This window comes from Saimiri boliviensis, chromosome 13 (assembly GCF_048565385.1).
Source record: "Saimiri boliviensis isolate mSaiBol1 chromosome 13, mSaiBol1.pri, whole genome shotgun sequence".
Taxonomy (NCBI): domain Eukaryota; kingdom Metazoa; phylum Chordata; class Mammalia; order Primates; family Cebidae; genus Saimiri; species Saimiri boliviensis.
In genome coordinates, this window is record NC_133461.1 from 68962654 (window position 1) to 68982714 (window position 20061).

General features: G+C 43.0%; 1 protein-coding gene and 1 pseudogene across 2 annotated transcripts in view; one reads left to right on the top strand and one right to left on the bottom strand.

Moving 5' to 3' along the window:
* The window catches only part of AFG3L2 (AFG3 like matrix AAA peptidase subunit 2), a 52168-nt gene that overhangs the window by 23843 nt on the left and 8264 nt on the right, over nucleotides 1–20061 (bottom strand). For both annotated transcript variants that reach the window (XM_003924912.4, XM_074383784.1), the window contains exons 4-9: nucleotides 16516–16619; nucleotides 16224–16376; nucleotides 12292–12366; nucleotides 5350–5474; nucleotides 4446–4719; nucleotides 2436–2573 (exon numbers count right to left, since the gene is read on the bottom strand). In XM_003924912.4, the coding sequence (XP_003924961.3) occupies nucleotides 2436–2573; nucleotides 4446–4719; nucleotides 5350–5474; nucleotides 12292–12366; nucleotides 16224–16376; nucleotides 16516–16619 (869 nt within the window). The remainder of the gene's footprint in view (nucleotides 1–2435; nucleotides 2574–4445; nucleotides 4720–5349; nucleotides 5475–12291; nucleotides 12367–16223; nucleotides 16377–16515; nucleotides 16620–20061) is intronic.
* On the top strand, nucleotides 17015–17438 carry LOC120361630 (protein CEBPZOS-like; annotated as a pseudogene).

The window sequence follows — 20061 nt, forward strand, 5'->3', positions numbered from 1 at the left end:
GCTGCTGCCAAAATAACTGCTGGAAACGCCCCTGCTTGCTGAGGCTCAGGCCTTGTGGGAGGCACTCCACCACACTGCCGTGGGCCCCCCCAGCCTGAATGCCACCCGGCACTATATTCTCAGTGATTTCCATCCATGTAGTATCCATCTCTCAGTTGCCTGACCACCTCTTCATTCACCTTTGGTTCACTCTGACAAAGCCAGCACTGCCAAGGTTGTCCTCTAAACCACCAGCTTCAAGTCATCTACTCTCTGACCACCCCCTGCTATCATCGGGCTCCACAGACATACTCAGGCATCTCATGCCAACTCTTTACCACCTCTCAGCTCTCCAACCCACCAGGCCCATGCTTCCTCACCACCACCCACAGTTCCTCTCCTGTCTTCAACGTCCCCCCATCCACATTGGATCCCATGGCTCATCATCATAAATGCCCAACTTTCCCTCATTCCCTCTTTTTCTAAGACTTATCTGTACAACAACAGCAAAGTATGAAATAGATCTCAAGGTGAGGCTGGACAAGGTGGCTCACACCTGTAATCCCAGCACTTTGGGAGGCCAAGGCAGGTGCATCACCTGAGGTCAGGAGTTCAAGACCAGCCTGGCCAACATTGTGAAACCCCAAATCTACTAAAAATACAAAAATTAGCTGGGCATGGTGGCAGGCACCTGTAATCCCAGCTACTAGGAAGGCTGAGGCAAGATAGTCGCTTGAATCCAGGAGTCAGAGGTGGCAGCAAGCTGAGTATCACACCACTGTAGTACAGCAAGTCTCAAAGAAAAAGAAGGAAAAAAAAAAAACCTCTTACAATTCAACAACCCAATTAAAAACTGGGCAAAGGGTCTGAATAAGCACCTCTCCAAGGAAGACATACAAATATACAAATGGCCAATAAGCACATACAAGATGCTCAACATCACTTGTCATCATGGAAATGTAAATCAAAACCATGAGATACTATATCATACTCACTCTAAGGTGGCCATTATCAAAAAAACAGACAATAACCAGTGTTTAGGTAAGGACGGGAAAACATCAGAACCCCTTACACACTGCTGGTAGGGATGTAAAACGGGCAGGTAATTTGGAAAACAGTCTGGTGGTTCCTTAAAAAGTCAAAAGTAGAGCTACATTTCAAAACATTATGCTAAGTGAAAGAAATCAGGCATAAAAAAACATATACTGTGTAATTTCATTTACACAGAATGTCTGGGACTAGGAAACTCTGTTGGGTAGTTTGCTTAGGACTCCCAACTTCTGTAATTCTTTTACTCTTTACTAGTAAAATTGGTTTTTGAGCTCAAATAATTAATAATCCCAACTACTGACCTCCACTTTCATATATTAATCAGTGCATTTTTAGCATGGTTGAATATGGGAGCAAGAGGAATGTGACCATTAAAGAATATGGGATTTCTTCTTGATGTAATGGAAATGTTGTAAAAATGACTGTGGTGATGGCTGCACAAATCTGTGAATTATTAAAAGCTACTGAACCGTATACTTTACAGGGATCAATCGTTTGGTATGTAGATCATATCTCTATAAATGTCACCAAAAAAAAAAAAAAGTCCACAAATTAAAGCAAATTTTTTTTTTTTTTTTTCTGTGAGATAGCATCTCACTCTGTCACCCAAGCTGGAATGCAGTGGTGTGATCTTGGTTCACTGCAACCTCTGCTGCCCAGGTTCAGGAGATTCTCCTGCCTCGGTCTCTGAAACAGCTGCAATTATAGGCATGTGACCACACCTGGCTAATTTTTGTCTTTTTTTTTTTTTGAGATGGAGTTTCGCTCTTGTTACCCAGGCTGGATTGCAATGGCACGATCTCGGCTCACCGCAACCTCCGCCTCCCGGATTCAGGCAATTCTCCTGCCTCAGCCTCCTAAGTAGCTGGGATTACAGGCACGCGCCACCATGCCCAGCTAATTTTTTGTATTTTTAGTAGAGACGGGGTTTTACCATGTTGACCAGGCTGGTCTCGATCTCTTGACTCTGTGATCCACCCGTCTCAGCCGCCCAAAGTGCTGAGATTACAGGCTTTAGCCACTGCGCCCGGCCCTTTGTATTTTTAATAGAGACAGGGTTTTACCATGTTGGCCAGGCTGACCTTAAATTTCTGACTTTAAGTGTTCCACCCACCTCAGCCTCCCAAAGTGCTGGGATTACAGGCATGAGCCTCAGCACCTGGCCATCAATTCTTGAAATTGGTCTAATATAGGTAGCAGACTGCAGTCCTAGCGGGTGCGAGGGAAGGTGGAGTGGAAGTCACAGGCTTTGCTGAAGGATTAGACCAGAGAGAAGCTCAGGCCACAGACTGTTGAGAGGTCACTCTAGCACTCCAGGGGGCAGCGCCATCTCCAGCAAGTCCTCCCATCTGAGGGGAACTGGTGGGTGTAAAGAAGTTGTACCATCAGAACAGAATGAGACTCACTCTAGCTGGGCCCACACCAACAAACATCTCCAAAAACTCGGATCCACTAACGGTGATGAAGGGGACATTGGCTTCTCCAGCTGTTGCCTTAGCCAGCAGTGTCTTCCCAGTGCCTGGAGGACCAGTGAGAATGGCACCCTTCAGATACAAAAAAAGAAATTATATTTAATGAGAATTTCAGAAAAGTAAGTTGTGTATCCGCAAAGAATTCCAAGGTATAATTCTGTGTCTAAATCCTACTGATATATATTAAATATTACTCAAACATATGAGCTATGGTAGAACATTTGTATATTAGTAAGAATAAAAAAAGATTATAAAAATAATTGTTTCAAAAAATTTGGTAAGAATGTGAAATTTAAAATATTTCCTTTTTTTCCTAGTGCTGTTTTTCAGACCTTTAGTCTAACAGTATGTAAAGGGTGACTTAGTCCAGGAATGTACTAATAAATCCACTAAGGTTTACTTAAAGAATTTAAGAAGACACAAACACTACACTCCTGATTTATATAATTCTTTTTACTCTTTACAAGTAAAATTGGTTTTTGAGCTAGAATAATTAATAAACCCAATTACTGACTTCTACTTTCATGTATAAATCAATACATTTTTAGCATGGTGGAACATGCAACTTAAAACCTAACTGTGCATTTGTTTTTATTTCTACTAACTACCCACAAACAGTATCCTCTCTTATTTATAAATTGACATACTACCATGCTACCATATCCAAATACTGTGTGTGAAGAGGTGGATAATATGGTCAAATGATAATTTTCTAGGCTTTGTAATTAAACGTTAAGATATTTTTAAAATTTTGCTTATTTTCTTCTTTAAAAGTTCCACAAATGAAGTAGAAATCTAAAGACCAATGATGCACTTAACTATAAAGAAAGAACATGTTTGCTCAAACAACATACAACTTTTTTTCTTTTTTAAGACCAAGTTTTGTCCTTGTTGCCCAGGATGGAGTACAATGGTGAGATCTCAGCTCACTGGTTCAAGAGATTCTCTTGCCTCAGCCTCCTGAGTACCTGGGATTACAGGTGCGCACCACCATGCCCAGCTAATTTTTTTGTATTTTTAGTAGAGATGGGGTTTCACCATGTTGGCCAGGCTGGTCTCAAACTCCTGACCTCAGATGATCCACCCACCTCAGCTTCCCAAAGTGCTGGGATTACAGGCATGAGCCACCACGCCCAGCCCTGCACAACTGTTATATTATGTTGTAGAGACACCTAGGTGTGATGCAAATGGGTACTAAGTAACAGTAAGTTATAAATTCATAAAATATGACTTTTTATCCATAGAAGCAGGACATAAATATCAAGGAAACAATGATTCTCTTTCCAAAGGAATCCTTTAAAGTAAACTTTATTAATGGACCAAAGGATTCCTTTAAAGCAAACTTTATTAATACTTTAAAAAGAATTATACCTTTTTATTCATTTACTTAATAGCTGATCCATTTAACAAATATGAAGTTACTGTTCCACTGAAGCCCTGTAGGGCACAGCCCATCGCTAGCACAGTGGGCATGAGTTTATTTGCTGGAAAGAGGAAGGTGATAGTGAGTGCTGTCTCCTTCCGTCTGGATCCTGTGCCGTGAACTTTAGTGCTAGCACATGTGTCCTGTCCACACACATCCCTTGAAGGGACACTGGGTGACAGCAGAGTGTGACATGCTCAGGTAGCTACAGCAGGCCTACGGTTGCTGAGAGATGGGGCATCTATATCAGACTGGAGGGAGAGGGAAGGCAAATCAAGGAAGTCTTCAAGAGGAGGTAACTCAGATATTTTCAGGAATACAAACACTATATACAAGAAAACACATTCACATAAAACAACTGACCCAAAACAAACCAAGTTGGGCAGAGGCTAGCCTAGTAAGTTGAGAAAGAGAAAAGACAGAAAAAAAGCGATCTATCATAAGTAATCAAACTTCATAAAATTATAACTTCAGAGATCAAGAAACACTTCAAAAGTTAATCTTATGAAAGCTCATTTCACCTTTGGGATTTTTGCTCCTAGGTCTTGATACTGCTTTGGGTTTTTCAAGAAGTTCACAAATTCCATGATCTCTAGCTTGGCCTCCTCACAGCCAGCCACATCTTTGAACTTCACATCAATCTCATCCTTTAAGACCTTGGCAGTGGTTTCTCCGACACTGAAGAGTCCACCCATCCCTCGGCCTGTCCGGCCGATGCCAGCAGGCCCTCTTCTAATGGTGTAGAGCAAGAAGGCGATGATAAGCACTGTGGGTAGCATGCTCAGCAGAAAAGAGCTGGGGACACAGGTTTAACACAGGTTAGGACTGGCTGCTCACATCCAGGTTTCGCAAGGTATCAATATAAATATATATACAGCTACATTAAGGTATACCTTCTGCACTTAATGCAAATAAGGGTAACTGGCAAGTGTTCTTCAAAGGCAATAGAATTCCCAAATGAGCTCCATGGCAACCAACTCTTACAATAAATGGAGCATCTGCCCAGAATTAAGTGGGGTTACTAACATGGCCTCATTAAAGACAACCCTCAAAGAAGTTCTGACAAGAGAAAATTACCTAAAAATCCTGGAAAACTCTGTGACATGTAAACATAAATGACAGTTCAAAGATAGGAATGCCAGTCTTTGATACAAAGCGGTTCTTTATGTTATCCTACCAAAGGTCAATGCATTGAATGTTAATACCCTAAACCACTGCTTAATCAAGTTAAGTAGAAATGTGTAGAAAATGAAGTCATGTGCGAAACTAGTGAGTTATTAATAGTTTTTTTTAAATCTGGCCAAACTGAGAAAGGCCTGTGTGAGAATATAATGTGTAGCCCTGCACCCAGAGACAGAACACAGTGAACCACAGGCAGCACAGTAAACAGTCTCCAAAATGTTGTATTTTAAGACTACCTCTTACCCATCACTTTCAGCAATGTAGACAACAGGCACCCGATTTTCTCCTTCTATGCCCAATTCCTGCTGTAAAGTTTCCAGATTCCGTTCAAAGGTGTCCACACTGCCAATATTAAACCAAATGTATTGCTATAAAAACAAAAAAGCAAATATCCTAAGAATGAAGTGAAACCAAAAGGTTCAATTCACTAAAGGGTTCAACTTTTTAAGAATTTTTCAGAAATACTGAAATGTATAAATTAAAGAAAAGCAATAATAAAAGACTGGCTTTAATAATGTGGTGATTAAATGTTACTCATTGAGAACACTTGGCAATTCTTGGCAAATAAGCATTTCTTTAGCAGCAATATCTCAGTGGTTCTAAAATTATAAACTGAAAAAACATAATAAAAAATCCAATTGAAAATGTAATCGTTTTTAAAATAAATATGCATTCTTGGCTAGGCGCGGTGGCTCACACCTGTAATCCCAGCACTTTGGGAGGCCAAGGCAGGCAGATCACCTGAGGTCGGGAGTTCAAGACAAGCCTGACCAACATGAAGAAACCCTGTCTCTACTAAAAATGCAAAATTAGCCAGGCGTGGTGGCGCATGCCTGTAATCCCAGCTACTTGCGAGGCTGAGGCAGGGGAATTGCTTGAACCCAGGAGGTGGAGGTTGCAGTGAGCTAAGGTTGCACAATGGCACGCCAGCCTGGGCAACAAGAGCAAAACTCCTTCAATCAATCAATCAATCAATCAACCAACCAGCCAATAAATAAGCATTATTTTCCTTTTCTTCCATTTCCTAGGTATTTTAGCTCCCTATTCCCAAACTGAAAACTACTGTGATACAGCAATAAGAGCTAATGTTTACTGGGTGTGTACTAAGTGCCAGACGTCATTCTGAGCCCTTTAGCTGCGTTCGTTCATTCAATCCTGAGGCCCATTCTAAGAAGCAGGTGCCATTACTGGTGGTGATGTTCATCTGAACACCGCACACCACTGTACAACTGGTACAGATGTGCCTTGCTATCTATGCCAGGTACTCCCTCTTTATTCCCTAGAGCTGTGGAGCTTCAGAGAGCCCACCAGAGGGGGCCAGGTCAAGGCTATTCTACCAACCAGCACATGATTATTTCTTATTGTACTTGTGTCCATTGACTATGAGCCCTGACTCTTCCTGTTCCCATTCTACAGATGAGAAAACTTGCTCATGGTCACACATGAAATAAGAAGCCAGGATCTGAACCCAGAGAGTCTGGCTCCCGAACCACCATCCTAACCACAATGTCACATTGCCTTTGCACAACCATGAGGACACTGACGACAATAGCTCATATGTATGGAGTTTACTAGCTACAAGACTCCATTTCAAGCACTGTGCATGTATTAGCTCCATTTTATTGCACAAAAAAACTTTGTTTCTCCTTAAACTTGCAATAATCTTTTTCTTTTTTAGTATTTTAAAAATCAAAATAGTAAGTCTATAATATAAAACTCACTAGAGAAGCTGGGCACAGTGGCCAGTAATCCCAGCACTTTGGGAGGCCCAGGCAGCAGATCACCTGAGGTCAGGAGTCCGAGACCAGCCTGCCAACATGGTCTCAAACTGTCTCTACTAAAAATACAAAAAATTAGCTAGGCATGGTGGCACGTGCCTATAGGCCCAACTACTTGAGAGGCTTGAACCCAGGAGGCAGAGGTTGCAGTGAGCCAAGACTGTGTCACTGCACTCCAGCCTGAGTGACAGAGCGAGATTCCATTTCCAAACAAAAAACAAAAAAATAAAACCCTCATAACAGAGCAACATGTCATCCCATATTCTTCCCACCAGTGTTACTGAGTGAGGAACATTACTCTGGTGTTTCTCTCCACATATCTAAAAATAAAAGATGAAGAGTACATTTTATATAACGTAGGAGAGAGATCCAAGATGGCCGACTAGTAGCAGCTCAGGATTGCAGCTCCCAGTGAAGGCGCAGGGAGTGAGTGGACGCCCACGGACCAGGAGAATCCCAGCAGAGGAGCCCCATGGGTCACCAGCATGACTCTTTTGGCCAGCACGGCTGTTATGCCAGCATTCCAGAGCAGCGGTTCTCACTGCAGAGTATGTGGGACTGAGTGCCCTTTTAGTTGGCATTTGGAGCTCCAGAAAGGCAGAGTTGCCCATTCAGCTGATTGAAACGGGGACTAAAGCCAGGAGCCAGACCGGGAGATTCCCAGGCAAGAAAGCGCCACGAATCTCAGCGCTGCTGTTTCAGCTAGCGCAGTCGCAGCACGGGAAATTGCATAGATCCCGGTGCCTTTTCAGCGGGCGACTGGGGCACCTGGGAGGGAATCGACCGTTCAATCAGGAAGAGAAAAAAAGGGGGCTCCAAGGCAGGGAGCCAGGTGATGGGGCTCGGCTGGTCCCACCCCCACAAAAAGACAGCAATTGGAAACGCTGACTGTTGAGTTTCACAGCAAGCACAGCTGAACCCGGGAAGGTCCAGCTCTGTGGGAGAGGGACGTCCACCGAAGGAAAACAAAGAAACAGAAATAACATCATCACCAACAAGCTGGACGTCCACGCAGAGACCCAATCTGAAATCAGCAATTACAAAGACGACAGATGGATAAATCCATAAAGATGGGAAGAAACCAGTGCAAAAAGGCTGAAAACATCCGAAATCAGAATGCCTCTCCTCCTTCAGGGGATCGTAGCTCCTCATCAGCAAGGGAACAAGGCCTGATGGAGAATGAGTGTGCTGAACTGTCAGAATCAGGCTTCAGAAGGTGGATAATAAGAAACTTCTGTGAGTTAAAAGAACATCTTCTAACCCAATGCAAAGAAACTAAGAACCTTGAAAAAAAGGTTTGACGAAATGCTAACGAGAATAGACAATAGAGAGGAATATAAATGAATTAATGGAGCTGAAAAACACAATACGAGAACTTCGCAAAGTATGCACAAGTTTTAACAGTTGAATTGACCAAGCAGAAGAAAGGATATCAGAGGTCAAAGACCAACTCAATGAAATGAAACGAGAAGAAAAGATTAGAGAAAAAAGGGTAAAAAGGAATGAGCATAGTCTCTAAGAAATATGGGACTATGTGAAAAGACCTAATCTACGTTTGATAGCTGTACCTGAATGTGATGAAGATAATGAATCCAAGCTTGAAAATATTCTTCAGGATATTATTCAGGAAAACTTTCCCAACCTAGCAAGGCAGGACAATATCCAACTTCATATAATACAGAGAACATCACAAAGATATTCCTCAAGAAGAGCAACCCTGAGGCACATAATCGTCAGATTCACTAGGGTTGAAATGAAGGAGAAAATGCTAAGGGGAGCCAGAGAGAAAGGTCAGGTTACCCACAAAGGGAAGCCTAACAGACTCACAGATCACTCAGCAGAAACCCTACAAGCCAGAAGAGAGTGAGGGCCAATATTCAACATCCTTAAAGAAAAGAACTTTCAACCCAGAATTTCACATCCAGCCAAACTAAGTTTCATAAGTGAAGGAAAAATAAAATCTTTTCTGAACAAGCAAGTACTCAGCGATTTCATCACCACCAGGCCTGCTTTACAAGTGCTTCTGAAAGACGCACTAACCATAGAAAGGAACAACCAGTATCAGCCATTCCAAAAATATACCAAAAGGTAAAGACCATCAACATAATGAAGAATCTACATCAACTAATGGGCAAAACAGCCAGCTAGCATTAAATGGCAGTATTAAACTCACATATATTAATATTAATCCTAAATTTAAATCGACTAAATGCCCCAATCAAAAGACATAGACAAGCAAATTGGATAAAAAGCCAAAACCCATTGGTATGCTGCATCCAGACCCATCTCACATGCAAGGATACACAAAGACCCAAAACAAAGAATTGGAGGAAGATTTACCAACTAAATGGAGAGCAATAAATAAATAAATAAATAAAAACCAGGAGTTCGCAATTCTTGCCTCTGATAAAATAGACTTTAAAGCAACAAAGATCAAAAAAGGCAAATAAGGACATTACATAATGGTAAAAGGATCAATGCAGCCGGGCGCGGTGGCTCAAGCCTATAATCCCAGCACTTTGGGAGGCCAAGGCGGGTGGATCACAAGGTCGAGAGATCGAGCCCATCCTGGTCAACATGGTGAAACCCCGTCTCTACTAAAAATACAAAAAATTAGCTGGGCATGGTGGTGCATGCCTGTAATCCCAGCTACTCAGGAGGCTGAGGCAGGAGAATTGCCTGAACCCAGGAGGCGGAGGTTGCGGTGAGCCGAGATCACGCCATTGCACTCCAGCCTGGGTAACAAGAGCGAAACTCTGTCTCCAAAAAAAAAAAAAAAAGGATCAATGCAACAAGGAGAGCTAATGATCCTAAATATACATGCACCCAATACAGGAGCACCCAGTTACATAAGGCAAGTTCTTAATGACTTATAAAGAGACTCAGACTCCCACACAATAATAGTGGGAGACTTTAACATCACACTGTCAATATTAGACAGATCAACGAGACAGAAAATTAACAAGGATATCCAGGACCTGAACTCAGACCTGGAACAAGTAAACTTAATAAACATTTACAGAACTCTCCACCCCAAATCCACAAAACATACATTCTTCTCAGTACCACATCATACCTACTCTAACAGTGACTACATAATTGGAAGTAAATCACTCCTCAGTAATTACACAGCATTTCACATGTTGAAATGAAACATTGGTCGGCTGCTTGTTTGTTATTTTCCTCCCTTATTCCTTCTTGTCTCCATTGTTAAGTACAATTATTGGCATAAAAGAGGTTTTTAATACCCACTTTTAGACTGCATTCTAGCCTGGGCAATAAAGTAAGACTCTCGTTCTCTCTCCCTCTTTCTCTTTTCATTTTTTTTCTTCCTTTCTCTCTTTTTTTCTTTTTTCTTCTTTTCTTTCTTATATATAAAAAAAAAAAAAAAAAAAAAAACGAAACTCCATCTCTACTTAAAAAAATAATAATAATAATAGTAATTGGTAAATTATTCACTGACAAAGATATAAAATTCACATGGTTACAAAGGCCCAAAACCACATTAACCACGCAGGATGGAACATTCCCCAACTCAGCCCCTGCTATTACCTAGGCAATAGGCCAAATGCCTGGCTCCTATCACAGCAGTGGAACCCAGGACCAGCAGCATGGTACCACCCAGCAGCATGTTAGAAATGCAGATTCTCAGAACACAATTTAGATAAGAACCTTTGTGGAGGTGGGGTTCTCAGGACTCAAGTTTTAATAACTTTCCAGATAATTCTTATGTACACTAAAATTTGAAAACCACCACTGACTGGCCCTATCTCATTTAAGCGTTAAGCCCTTTTTTACTGTCATAGAGAAGGTAAGCCACCTACAAGTCAAGAGTAGAACCGATGTGAGGCTAAAGCCTGTGTGTGTGGAGCACTGCACATGATTAATACTGCTGCTCCATTCACAGCAAGACACTGAAAATCTTATCTGTTCCTGAAAGCTCAAAACAAGAAGTCTTTAGTAAGCAGGTAATATACATTCTTTATAAAAATTCAGGATATGCACATATGGAAAGAAAAGGCATCCATGACCCCAACGCTCAGACACAAACAACAACAGCATTTCAAGCCTGTTCCTCAAGACTGTACAATGTCATTTTTACAATCTTGAAATACAGTTTTGAAAAGAAGCCAATACAAACCTTAACTGTAATATAAAAGAGAAATATAAAGAAAGCACTTTATATACAATAGTATAAATTTCAACACAGAAATGCTTAAGCATGTCAACACTAGAAAACAAGTTTCTGGTGATGTCAAAATGGCCCCTAGGGACAGCACTGCCTCCAGGAAACACTGCTCAGCATGGAAACAGACAAGGAACGAGGATTCTGTCTTAATCCAGTGCCTGGCATGGGCCGCTAGGTTCATTCTCATTTTTTGCTACGTATAGACAATGTGTGAGAGGACATCATTGGAGAGACATCTCACACACATCCCTACTCTCTCCCTAGGATTCCCTCCTAGAAGCAGAGGGATAGGTATGTGCATGCTTCCCACACTGCTGAATACACGTTGCCTACTGGCCTTGTGAGGGAGTGCCAACTTAATTTCCAGCACTAAAGTCTGAGGGTGAACGCATGGTTAGTAATAGGCATTGCATCATTAGGTAGACAGAATGAGGGGAAATCAAGACAATTAAAATACCTTTCCTAAACGTGACTGCAACACCAGAGCCCTGTGACTTTACAGATACTCTGACATTTGCTGACATGCTATGAGACAGATAGGGTCACCATCACTTCTAGTTGTCCTTAAATGTTGCCCTGTCAAGGCGGGATGGCTAGAAAATGGTTAAACACAATTATCCTCGAGGAGCCTAGCAGGTCCTGAGAGCCTCAGCTTCATCTCTCCCCCTTCCCTCCAGAATTCCCTCAATGCATTCAGCTCACTCTGGGGTCTCTGGAAGCATAGTCCAGACTGGTCAGAGAAGAAATACAAGTTATTTTTAAAATAGAAAATCAAATGAAAATTAAAATAATATAGTATCACAAAAGGGTTGGGAGATGGTGGGGATGTTTTTAAACTAATTTGACAAAGCCTGTCTCAAAACATAGGCAACTGAGATTTTAATTTCTCTTCCTAATCAAACAACTGCTTCTCAGTCTTGAAAAGTCATAGACTATTCTGGAATACTGAAAACTGGGATTTCATTGTCTCCTAAAAGTAGTCAAAATAATTATCAGAAACAAAACAAAACACTGACCCAATCCCTCTGTCACTAATCCATAAACAACATATTTGTTCCCACTGATGTTAGTGAAATCACCCCGCCACACTGCCCAGTTCTGATATATCTGGTGCATTTAACTACTACAACGTGAGGGCCCCCTAGGTTTTTTCCTTTCAGTTTTAAATCTGAAAAGTTAATTTACAAGCAATGCATATCAATTAATAAAATGATTTACCCCATCAACAGGAGTTTTTCCTGGTATAAAGTTCACTCGAACAAAACGCTTGTTGACGACTTCCAGTCTGTCTACCTGGAATTTTAAAAACAAATTCAAACATAAATTCAGAGAAAATACTTGAGATACTCTTTTAAGCTCATTTAAAATACACATGATGCCGAGCCGGGCGCGGTGGCTCACGCCTGTAATCCCAGCACTTAGGGAGGCCGAGGCGGGTGGATCACGAGGTCAAGAGATCGAGACCATCCCGGTCAACATAGTGAAACCCCGTCTCTACTAAAAATACAAAAAATTAGCTGGGCATGGTGGTGCGTGCCTGTAATCCCAGCTACTCAGGAGGCTGAGGCAGGAGAATTGCCTGAACCCAGGAGGCGGAGGTTGCGGTGAGCCGAGATCGCGCCATTGCACTCCAGCCTGGGTAACAAGAGCGAAACTCCGTCTCAAAAAAAAAAAAAAAAAAAAAACACATGATGCTTCAGCCATACAAGGTAAGAATCAGATAAGGATGCCCCCACGTTTCCACCTCTAACTCTGTGGAAGCTCCCAGGCATGGCCCCTCCCAAAGGGGACCATGCTCTCACTTAGGGGCTGTGCTGCCCAAACCACATCCTTATACATGTAGGTAACCCTACATGATATGCAAATTCCCTTCTGCCTGTTTTTAAACTTTAAAAATGGTCTTTTTGGTGGGCGTGGTGGCTCACACCTATAATCCCAGCCCTCGGGAGGCAGAGGCAGGTATATCACAAGGTCAAGAGATAGAGACCATCCTGGCCAACATGGTAAGACCCCGACTCTACTAAAAATACAAAAATTAGCTGGGTGTGGTGGCGTGCACTGTAATCTCAGCTACTCAGGAGGCTGAGGCAGAAGAATGGCTTGGGAGTTGGAGGTTGCAATGAGCAGAGATTACACCACTGTACTCCAGCCTGGCGACAGAGTAAGACTTCATCTCAAAAAAGTCTTGTTTTATATATAAGTATCCTTTTACAGCTTTCTTTTTCTCTCCAACATTGCATATGTGAAGTTTACACAAGCTGACACTTCCATGCTGCCGGGTATGCCATGCTATGAGGACATCCAAGTTACTGATCCATCCTTCTATTAATAGACAGCTAGGCTGTTACATATTTCTCACAAACAATGCTGTTATAAACATTCCCATATCTACCTTCATGGGTACATCTTTAAAAAATTTCTCCAGGATACATACCTGTAGATATACTAAGGCTGGGTTGCAGGGTATATGTATCTTCAGCTTTACTAGATATTGCCAAATTGCTCTCCAAAATGGCTCCCAAATTAACACTGTCATGAGCAAAATATTACTATTGCTCTATAGCACATAGTCTATTGCTCTATAGGACATACCAACATTAGGTAGTATAAGACTTTTTAATTTTTGTCACTCTATAAATATAAAATAGTTTAAGCTTGTTTAATTGAATATCTTAATTATATAAGATTCTTTTTTTATTTTTATTTTTCAAGACAGGATCTCACTCTGTTACCCAGGCTGTAGTGCAGTGGTCTAATCATCGCTCACTGCAGCCTCAACCTCTCTGGGCCTAAGAGATCCTCCTATCTCTGCCTCCTTGAGACTACAGGTACAAGCCACCATAAGTAGCCATTTTTCTTGTATTTTTCTGTAGAGATGAGGTCTCCCTGTGTTGCCCAGGCTGGTCTTGAACTCCTACATTCAAGTGATCCTCCCACAGTACAGGAATTATAGGCATAAGCCACCATGGCTGGTCTATATAGGATTCTAAATAACACTGTTAAAAACCACATCCCAAGGACTATAATGGATTTAGGAGCACAGGCCCTCTGGGATGTGCTTATTTCCCGCTGCTTGCTTCATCAGCAAGTCTTGGAGGCAAGAACGACAAACAGAAAGCAAGGGGGCCCCAGAGCAATCCCAGAGGAGCTGGAATCAGGAAGCAACTGTTCTAAAGGCTGTCTCTGTCAGAGAGGAATGACTGGCAGTGCTCCGCCCCACAGACACCTGCTGGGGAGACAGCAGACTGATGCCAAAGAGCCAAACGGTCAGAGGGAGCTACAGCTACAGAGAAGCAGCCTCGAGGACCTGCCATCCCATTCAGAAGGACAGCTGCAGCCCAGTCCACACATAATAACCACTGCTCTGAGCAGCTTCTGAGTGGGAGTCCCTACTACATCTGAGAGTTACACGTATAAGATCCTCACTTTCAGCTGGGTGCCGTGGCTCTCAGCCTGTAATCCCAACACTTTGGGCCAAGACGGGAGGATCACGAGGTCAGGAGTATGAGACAAGCCTGACCAATGTGATGAAACACCATCTCTACAAGAAATAAAAAAATTAGCCAGGGGTGGTGGTACACACCTGTAATCCTGGCTACTCAGGAGGCTGAGACAGGTGAATTGCTTTAACCCTGGAGGCAGAGGTTGCAGTGAGCTGAGATCGCATCATTGCATTCCAGCCTGGGCAACAGAGAGAGACTTCGTCTCAAAAAAAAAAAAAAGGCCAGGCGCGGTGGGTCACGTCTGGAATCCCAACACTTTGGGAGGCCAAGGCAGGTGGATCACAAGGTCAGGAGATCGAGTCCAACTTGGCTAACACGATGAAACCCTGTCTCCACTAAAAATATAAAGAACTAGCCAGGTGTGGTGGCATGTGCTTATAGTCCCAGCTACTCAGGAAGCTGAGACAGGAGAATCGCTTGAACCCAGGAGGCAGAGGCTGCAGTGAGCTGGGATCGCACCCCTGCACTCCAGCCTAGCAACAGAGTGAGACTTCATATCAAAAAAAAAAAAAAAAAATTCTCATCCTCACTTTCATGAGATAAACACGTTTCAAAAATCTGACTAGATAAGAAGACTCTGGGAAGATAATGGTATAAGGAAGCAACAGGAACCCATCTCCCTACCCACAGGACAAAGGTACAGGCAGGATCTGTCTGATCTAAGTATTATTGGAACTTGAGTCCACTGAAGGTTTGCAGCTTCCAAGGGAAACACAAACTGAAGTTAATCTGTCAAATTCAGCTCTTAGCACAGTAGCAGCTGCCCATCTGACTGGATAACCATTTCTTACTCCTTACCTTTCTGTAAACCTCTAGAACTCATTTAATTCTTTACACTACCTCAGTATTAATACTGCCTTACTTTATCCATTTCATGGATGAAAAACCCAAGTATTAAGAAGTTAAGGAGTTTCCCCAAGGCTACATAGTAGGCCTAATCCTTGTTCTCTGACTATCACTACACCGCATCAATTCTAAGACACACATTTTTCATATTTTAACATCAGAAATAGAGATCCACTTTACAACTGATGGCGTGTCATAATTTCATCAGCATCTTATTAGATTTGTCTTAGTAACCATGTGTCTTAACAATCAATAGCATCTTAAAGATGTTGAAACATGGCCTTACTTATTTCCCACTGGTTGTGGCGAATACAGTTCCACACGGGCAAGCCCAGCAGGCAGTAACAAAGGCTGCTCCGCAGACAGAGCAACGGCAGGGACCATGTGCCCACCTGGCCCTCCCTTAGTGCACCATCTGCTCTAACTTGACACTCTCTCATTAGCTACCAAACCCCACAGGTGACTAAACATAGTAAAGACCCACAAAGAGCCCAGAGAGACTGGCACAGAGAGCACAGAGAAGAGGCAGCTGAGGGTACATGAGAAAAGGGCACAAGCAGAGGACTCCCAGGACCACGGTCAGAAGCAGTGGTTCCAAAACCTGGTTCTAGGAGGTAGTGAAATAAAAGGATTTGGGGGTAAATATGGGGATATCAGGTATAAACATGAGTTCCCTGGTTGCAGTAGTTCTCAACAACTTTACAATGGACAAGCCAGGTTAATCTGCTGTCACTTCTTTTGTCTAATCTGCTGGGTTTCACCTTTGAACCACAACAGCCACCAATCCCATCAAATACTTACTACCCCTTTTGAAAGGTAGTTATTGACAAAGTCCTTCCAAGTGATTTCTCTCCCGGATCTCTTGAACAGGAAGTAAAACATGACTCCACCCCAGAAAAGAGCAGTCCAGAGGAAGTACATCCTGAAATCCTTGTCATCCCATGGAAAATCACCCTGGGAATAGAGGGAGACAGCTTCTGTGAAGAATGAAAATTTCACAATACGATCTATCCCTCCAACACTAATAATGCCTCCCAACCTTCTCTGGGCTACCATCGTAACCTCAAAATTCACACACTGTATAGGATCAAACCTTCTGGAACCTGGACCACCAGTGAGAATCATCTTTCTTGCCACTTCGTTTTCCACCACCACCTCCTCTTCCAGAAGAGCGTGCCATAGCAGCTGGCTTTGATTCTGTTCATAAACAAAGAGCACACACAGAAGCATGGCAAGGTTTTAGCTCTCTCAGCAATGTCTTCATCTATACCAGTTTAATTAAAAGCCTTATTGCTGAATACACTGTGTCGGCTGATCAGTTACTAAGTGAAGCACTATGAGGAGGAATACAAATACAAAGCTTACCAATCAGGGAGGCTCCCAAGGGCTGTACTTGTCCTCATCTCATGAAATATGCACAATAACCCAAGAAATTATAGAATTGTTATACCCATTCACAGAGGGAGAAAGTATAGCTTAAGTAACTTGTTGGATAACGTGTGGCAGTGTTAGGGGACAGTGAATAAGTGACAGAGTTGGAATGCAAATTCCTCAGTCCCCACTCAAAGTTTAAAAGTATGTGCTAGCTCCCCTGCAGGCACCTGAGGATGGCCCGTACTATGGAACCACTAGCAAAGAAGATCTTTAAAGTGGGGTTTTGGTAGCTGAACTTTTAGGCATTTTTGGAGCATATTTTTTGTTTAACAAGATGCACAGAAGCCAAGATTTTAGGCAAACAATGAGCAAGAAATTTCCCTTCATCTTGAAAGTTTATTACAAATCCCCTGAGATGTCTGGAATGTACGGAATCAGAGAGCTAGATGAAAAAAAATGGTTGGAGGGCAAAAATTAGATCAGTCATCACGTTCAGCCTCCCATGTAAGCTGTTTGAGACCTTTGGGAGAAGAAGAAAAGATGAGTGTACTATCCCACTGTAGACTGTTGGCGGTCCCACAGAACATGCTGCTGAGTCACAGAACTTCTAGCCTGCCTTGGCCTGCAGTTTCCCATCCACTATACAAATTCACTGCCTCTTGTTTGTTGCTTTTCTTCTTATATTTATTGTCAAAGATTAATATTTCATAAAGAAATGACTACGGAAGGAAAAGAAAAAAAAAAAGTATGTGCTAGCCAGGCACAGGGGCTCATGCCTGTAATACCAGAACTTTGCAGGGGCCAAAGCAGAAGAATCCCTTGAGCCCAGTAGTTCAAGACCAGACTGGACAACAAAGCAAAACCCTGCCACTACAAAAAAAAAAAAAAAAAAAAAATTCAAAATTAGCCAGGCACAATACGATCTATGCTCTGTGAGACACAAATCCCACAGCATGCACCTGTGGTCCCCGCCACATAGGAGGCTGAGGCAGGAGGATCACTTGAGCCCTAGAGTTCGAGCCTACAGTGAGCTGTGATTGTACCACTGCACTTCAGCCTGGGCAACAGGAAGACCCTATCTCAAAAACAACAGCAACAAAACAAAAGTAAGTACTCCCTTTCCTACTTCCCCCAAAGTATACATTGTTCCCTTTCTTCTTCAGGAAAGCCCACAGTTTTGACAAATGGCTAAAAAAACACACCCACAAAAAACTAGTTGCAGGAATCTGAAATGAGTCAGATGATGAACTGTGCCCCCCAAAATCCTTATGGGAAAGTCCTAGTCCTCAGAACCTCAGGACAAGGACTTATCTGGAAAAAGGTTTTTCACAGAGATAATCACATTGAGACAAGGTCATCAGAGAGCCCTAATCCAATATAACTGCTGGTCGTATAGAAAGGGAAACTTGGGGGCCAGGTGCAGTGGCTCAAGCCTGTAATCCCAGCACTTTGGGAGGCCGAGGCGGGCGGATCACGAGGTCAAGAGATCGAGACCATCCTGGTCAACATGGTGAAACCCCGTCTCTACTAAAAATACAAAAAATTAGCTGGGCATGGTGGCGCGTGCCTGTAATCCCAGCTACTCAGGAGGCTGAGGCAGGAGAATTGCCTGAACTCGGGAGGCAGAGGTTGTGGTGAGCCGAGATTGCGCCATTGCACTCCAGCCTGGGTAACAAGAGCGAAACTCCGTCTCAAAAAAAAAAAAAAAAAAAGAAAGGGAAACTTGGTCACAGACAGGCACAGACGGAAGATGATATAAAGACACAGGACAGGCCACCATCTAAAAACCTAGAACAGACCTTTCCCTCCCAGCCCACAGAAGGAACAAAATCTGATGACATCCTGAGCTTGGATTTCTAGCCTCCAGAACCACATTAATTATTTCTGTTGATTAAGCCACCCAGTGTGTGATCCCTTACTTTGTGACAGCAGCCCTAGTAAACCGATGTAGTCAATGATGCCAACATCTTCCTTTCTTTTGCCACTTCTCCATCTCTCAAAGACCAAAAAATACTTTTTTTTTTTTTTTGAGACAGAGTCTCACTCTGTCACCAGGCTGGAGTGCAATGGCACAATCTCAGCTCACTGCAGCATGTACCTCCCGGGTTCAAGTGGTCCTTGTGCCTCATCCTCCCAAGTAGCTGGGATTATAGGCATGTGCCACCACGCCCAGCTAATTTTTGCATTTTCAGTAGAGATGGAGTTTCACCATGTTGCCCAGGCTGGTCTTAGACTCCTGACCTCAGGTGATGTATCTGCTTTAGCCTCCCAAAGTGCTGGGATTACAGGCATGAGCCACTGTACCCTGCCCAAATACTCTTCTCATGTCTTCAGTGACCATGAAGCGACCCCTCTAGTGTAACAGCCTCCTGGTCATCCTCAGTGGCTATGTGACATGTGGCTTCATGACACATTCACTCCTCTGTGCTGCACATGAGGAGCTTCTGCACCTCTGTCTTAAGTGGAGTCTGAGACAGGCATGATGTGCACAAGTCTCAGCACCTACAATGAGGCCCAGGACTGGGAAGCAGGCAGTAAGCACACCACTAAAGCTGTGCAACATTTCACACCACTCAGGGAGAAAGGAATGTCCACACAAAAGGCACCCAACAGTTCCTATGGGTTATCATTACTTGGCCCCCACACCAAGACTCAAAGACGTACTAGCAGGCACTGGGAGAACCGTAGGCACTGCTCTAATCTAGAACCCCGGGGCTATCACCAGCCCACACCAGCACTTCTCCTATCCTGTGTCCCCTGGCTCTCATTCCTTTGCATTCTTTGGGCATGTATCTGTCTCTCCAACTAGATGACAAGCACATTTAAAAACAAGGACTGAGGACAGGTGCAGTTGTCATGCCTGTAATCACAGCACTTTGAGGCGAGTGGATCACATGAGATCAGGAGTTCAAGACCAGCCTGGCCAACATATTGAAACCCTGTCACTACTAAAATTATAAAAGTTAGGCATGGTAGCACGTGCCTGTAATCCTAGCTACTCGGGAGGCTGAGGCAGGAAAATCACTTGAACCCAGGAGGCAGAGGTTGCAGTGAGCCATGATTGCACCACTGCACTCCAGCCTGTGCGACAGAGCAAGACTCCTTCTCAAAAAAAAAAAAAAAAAAAAAAAAACCAATAACTGAATTATAGTTTTCCTTACATTACCCTAAAAAGCAAGGATGCCAGTTGAATACCAACATGTGCAACACATGGTGCTAAATGCTATCACCCTTATGAAATGGGCACAGGAGGCTTGGAGCTCAC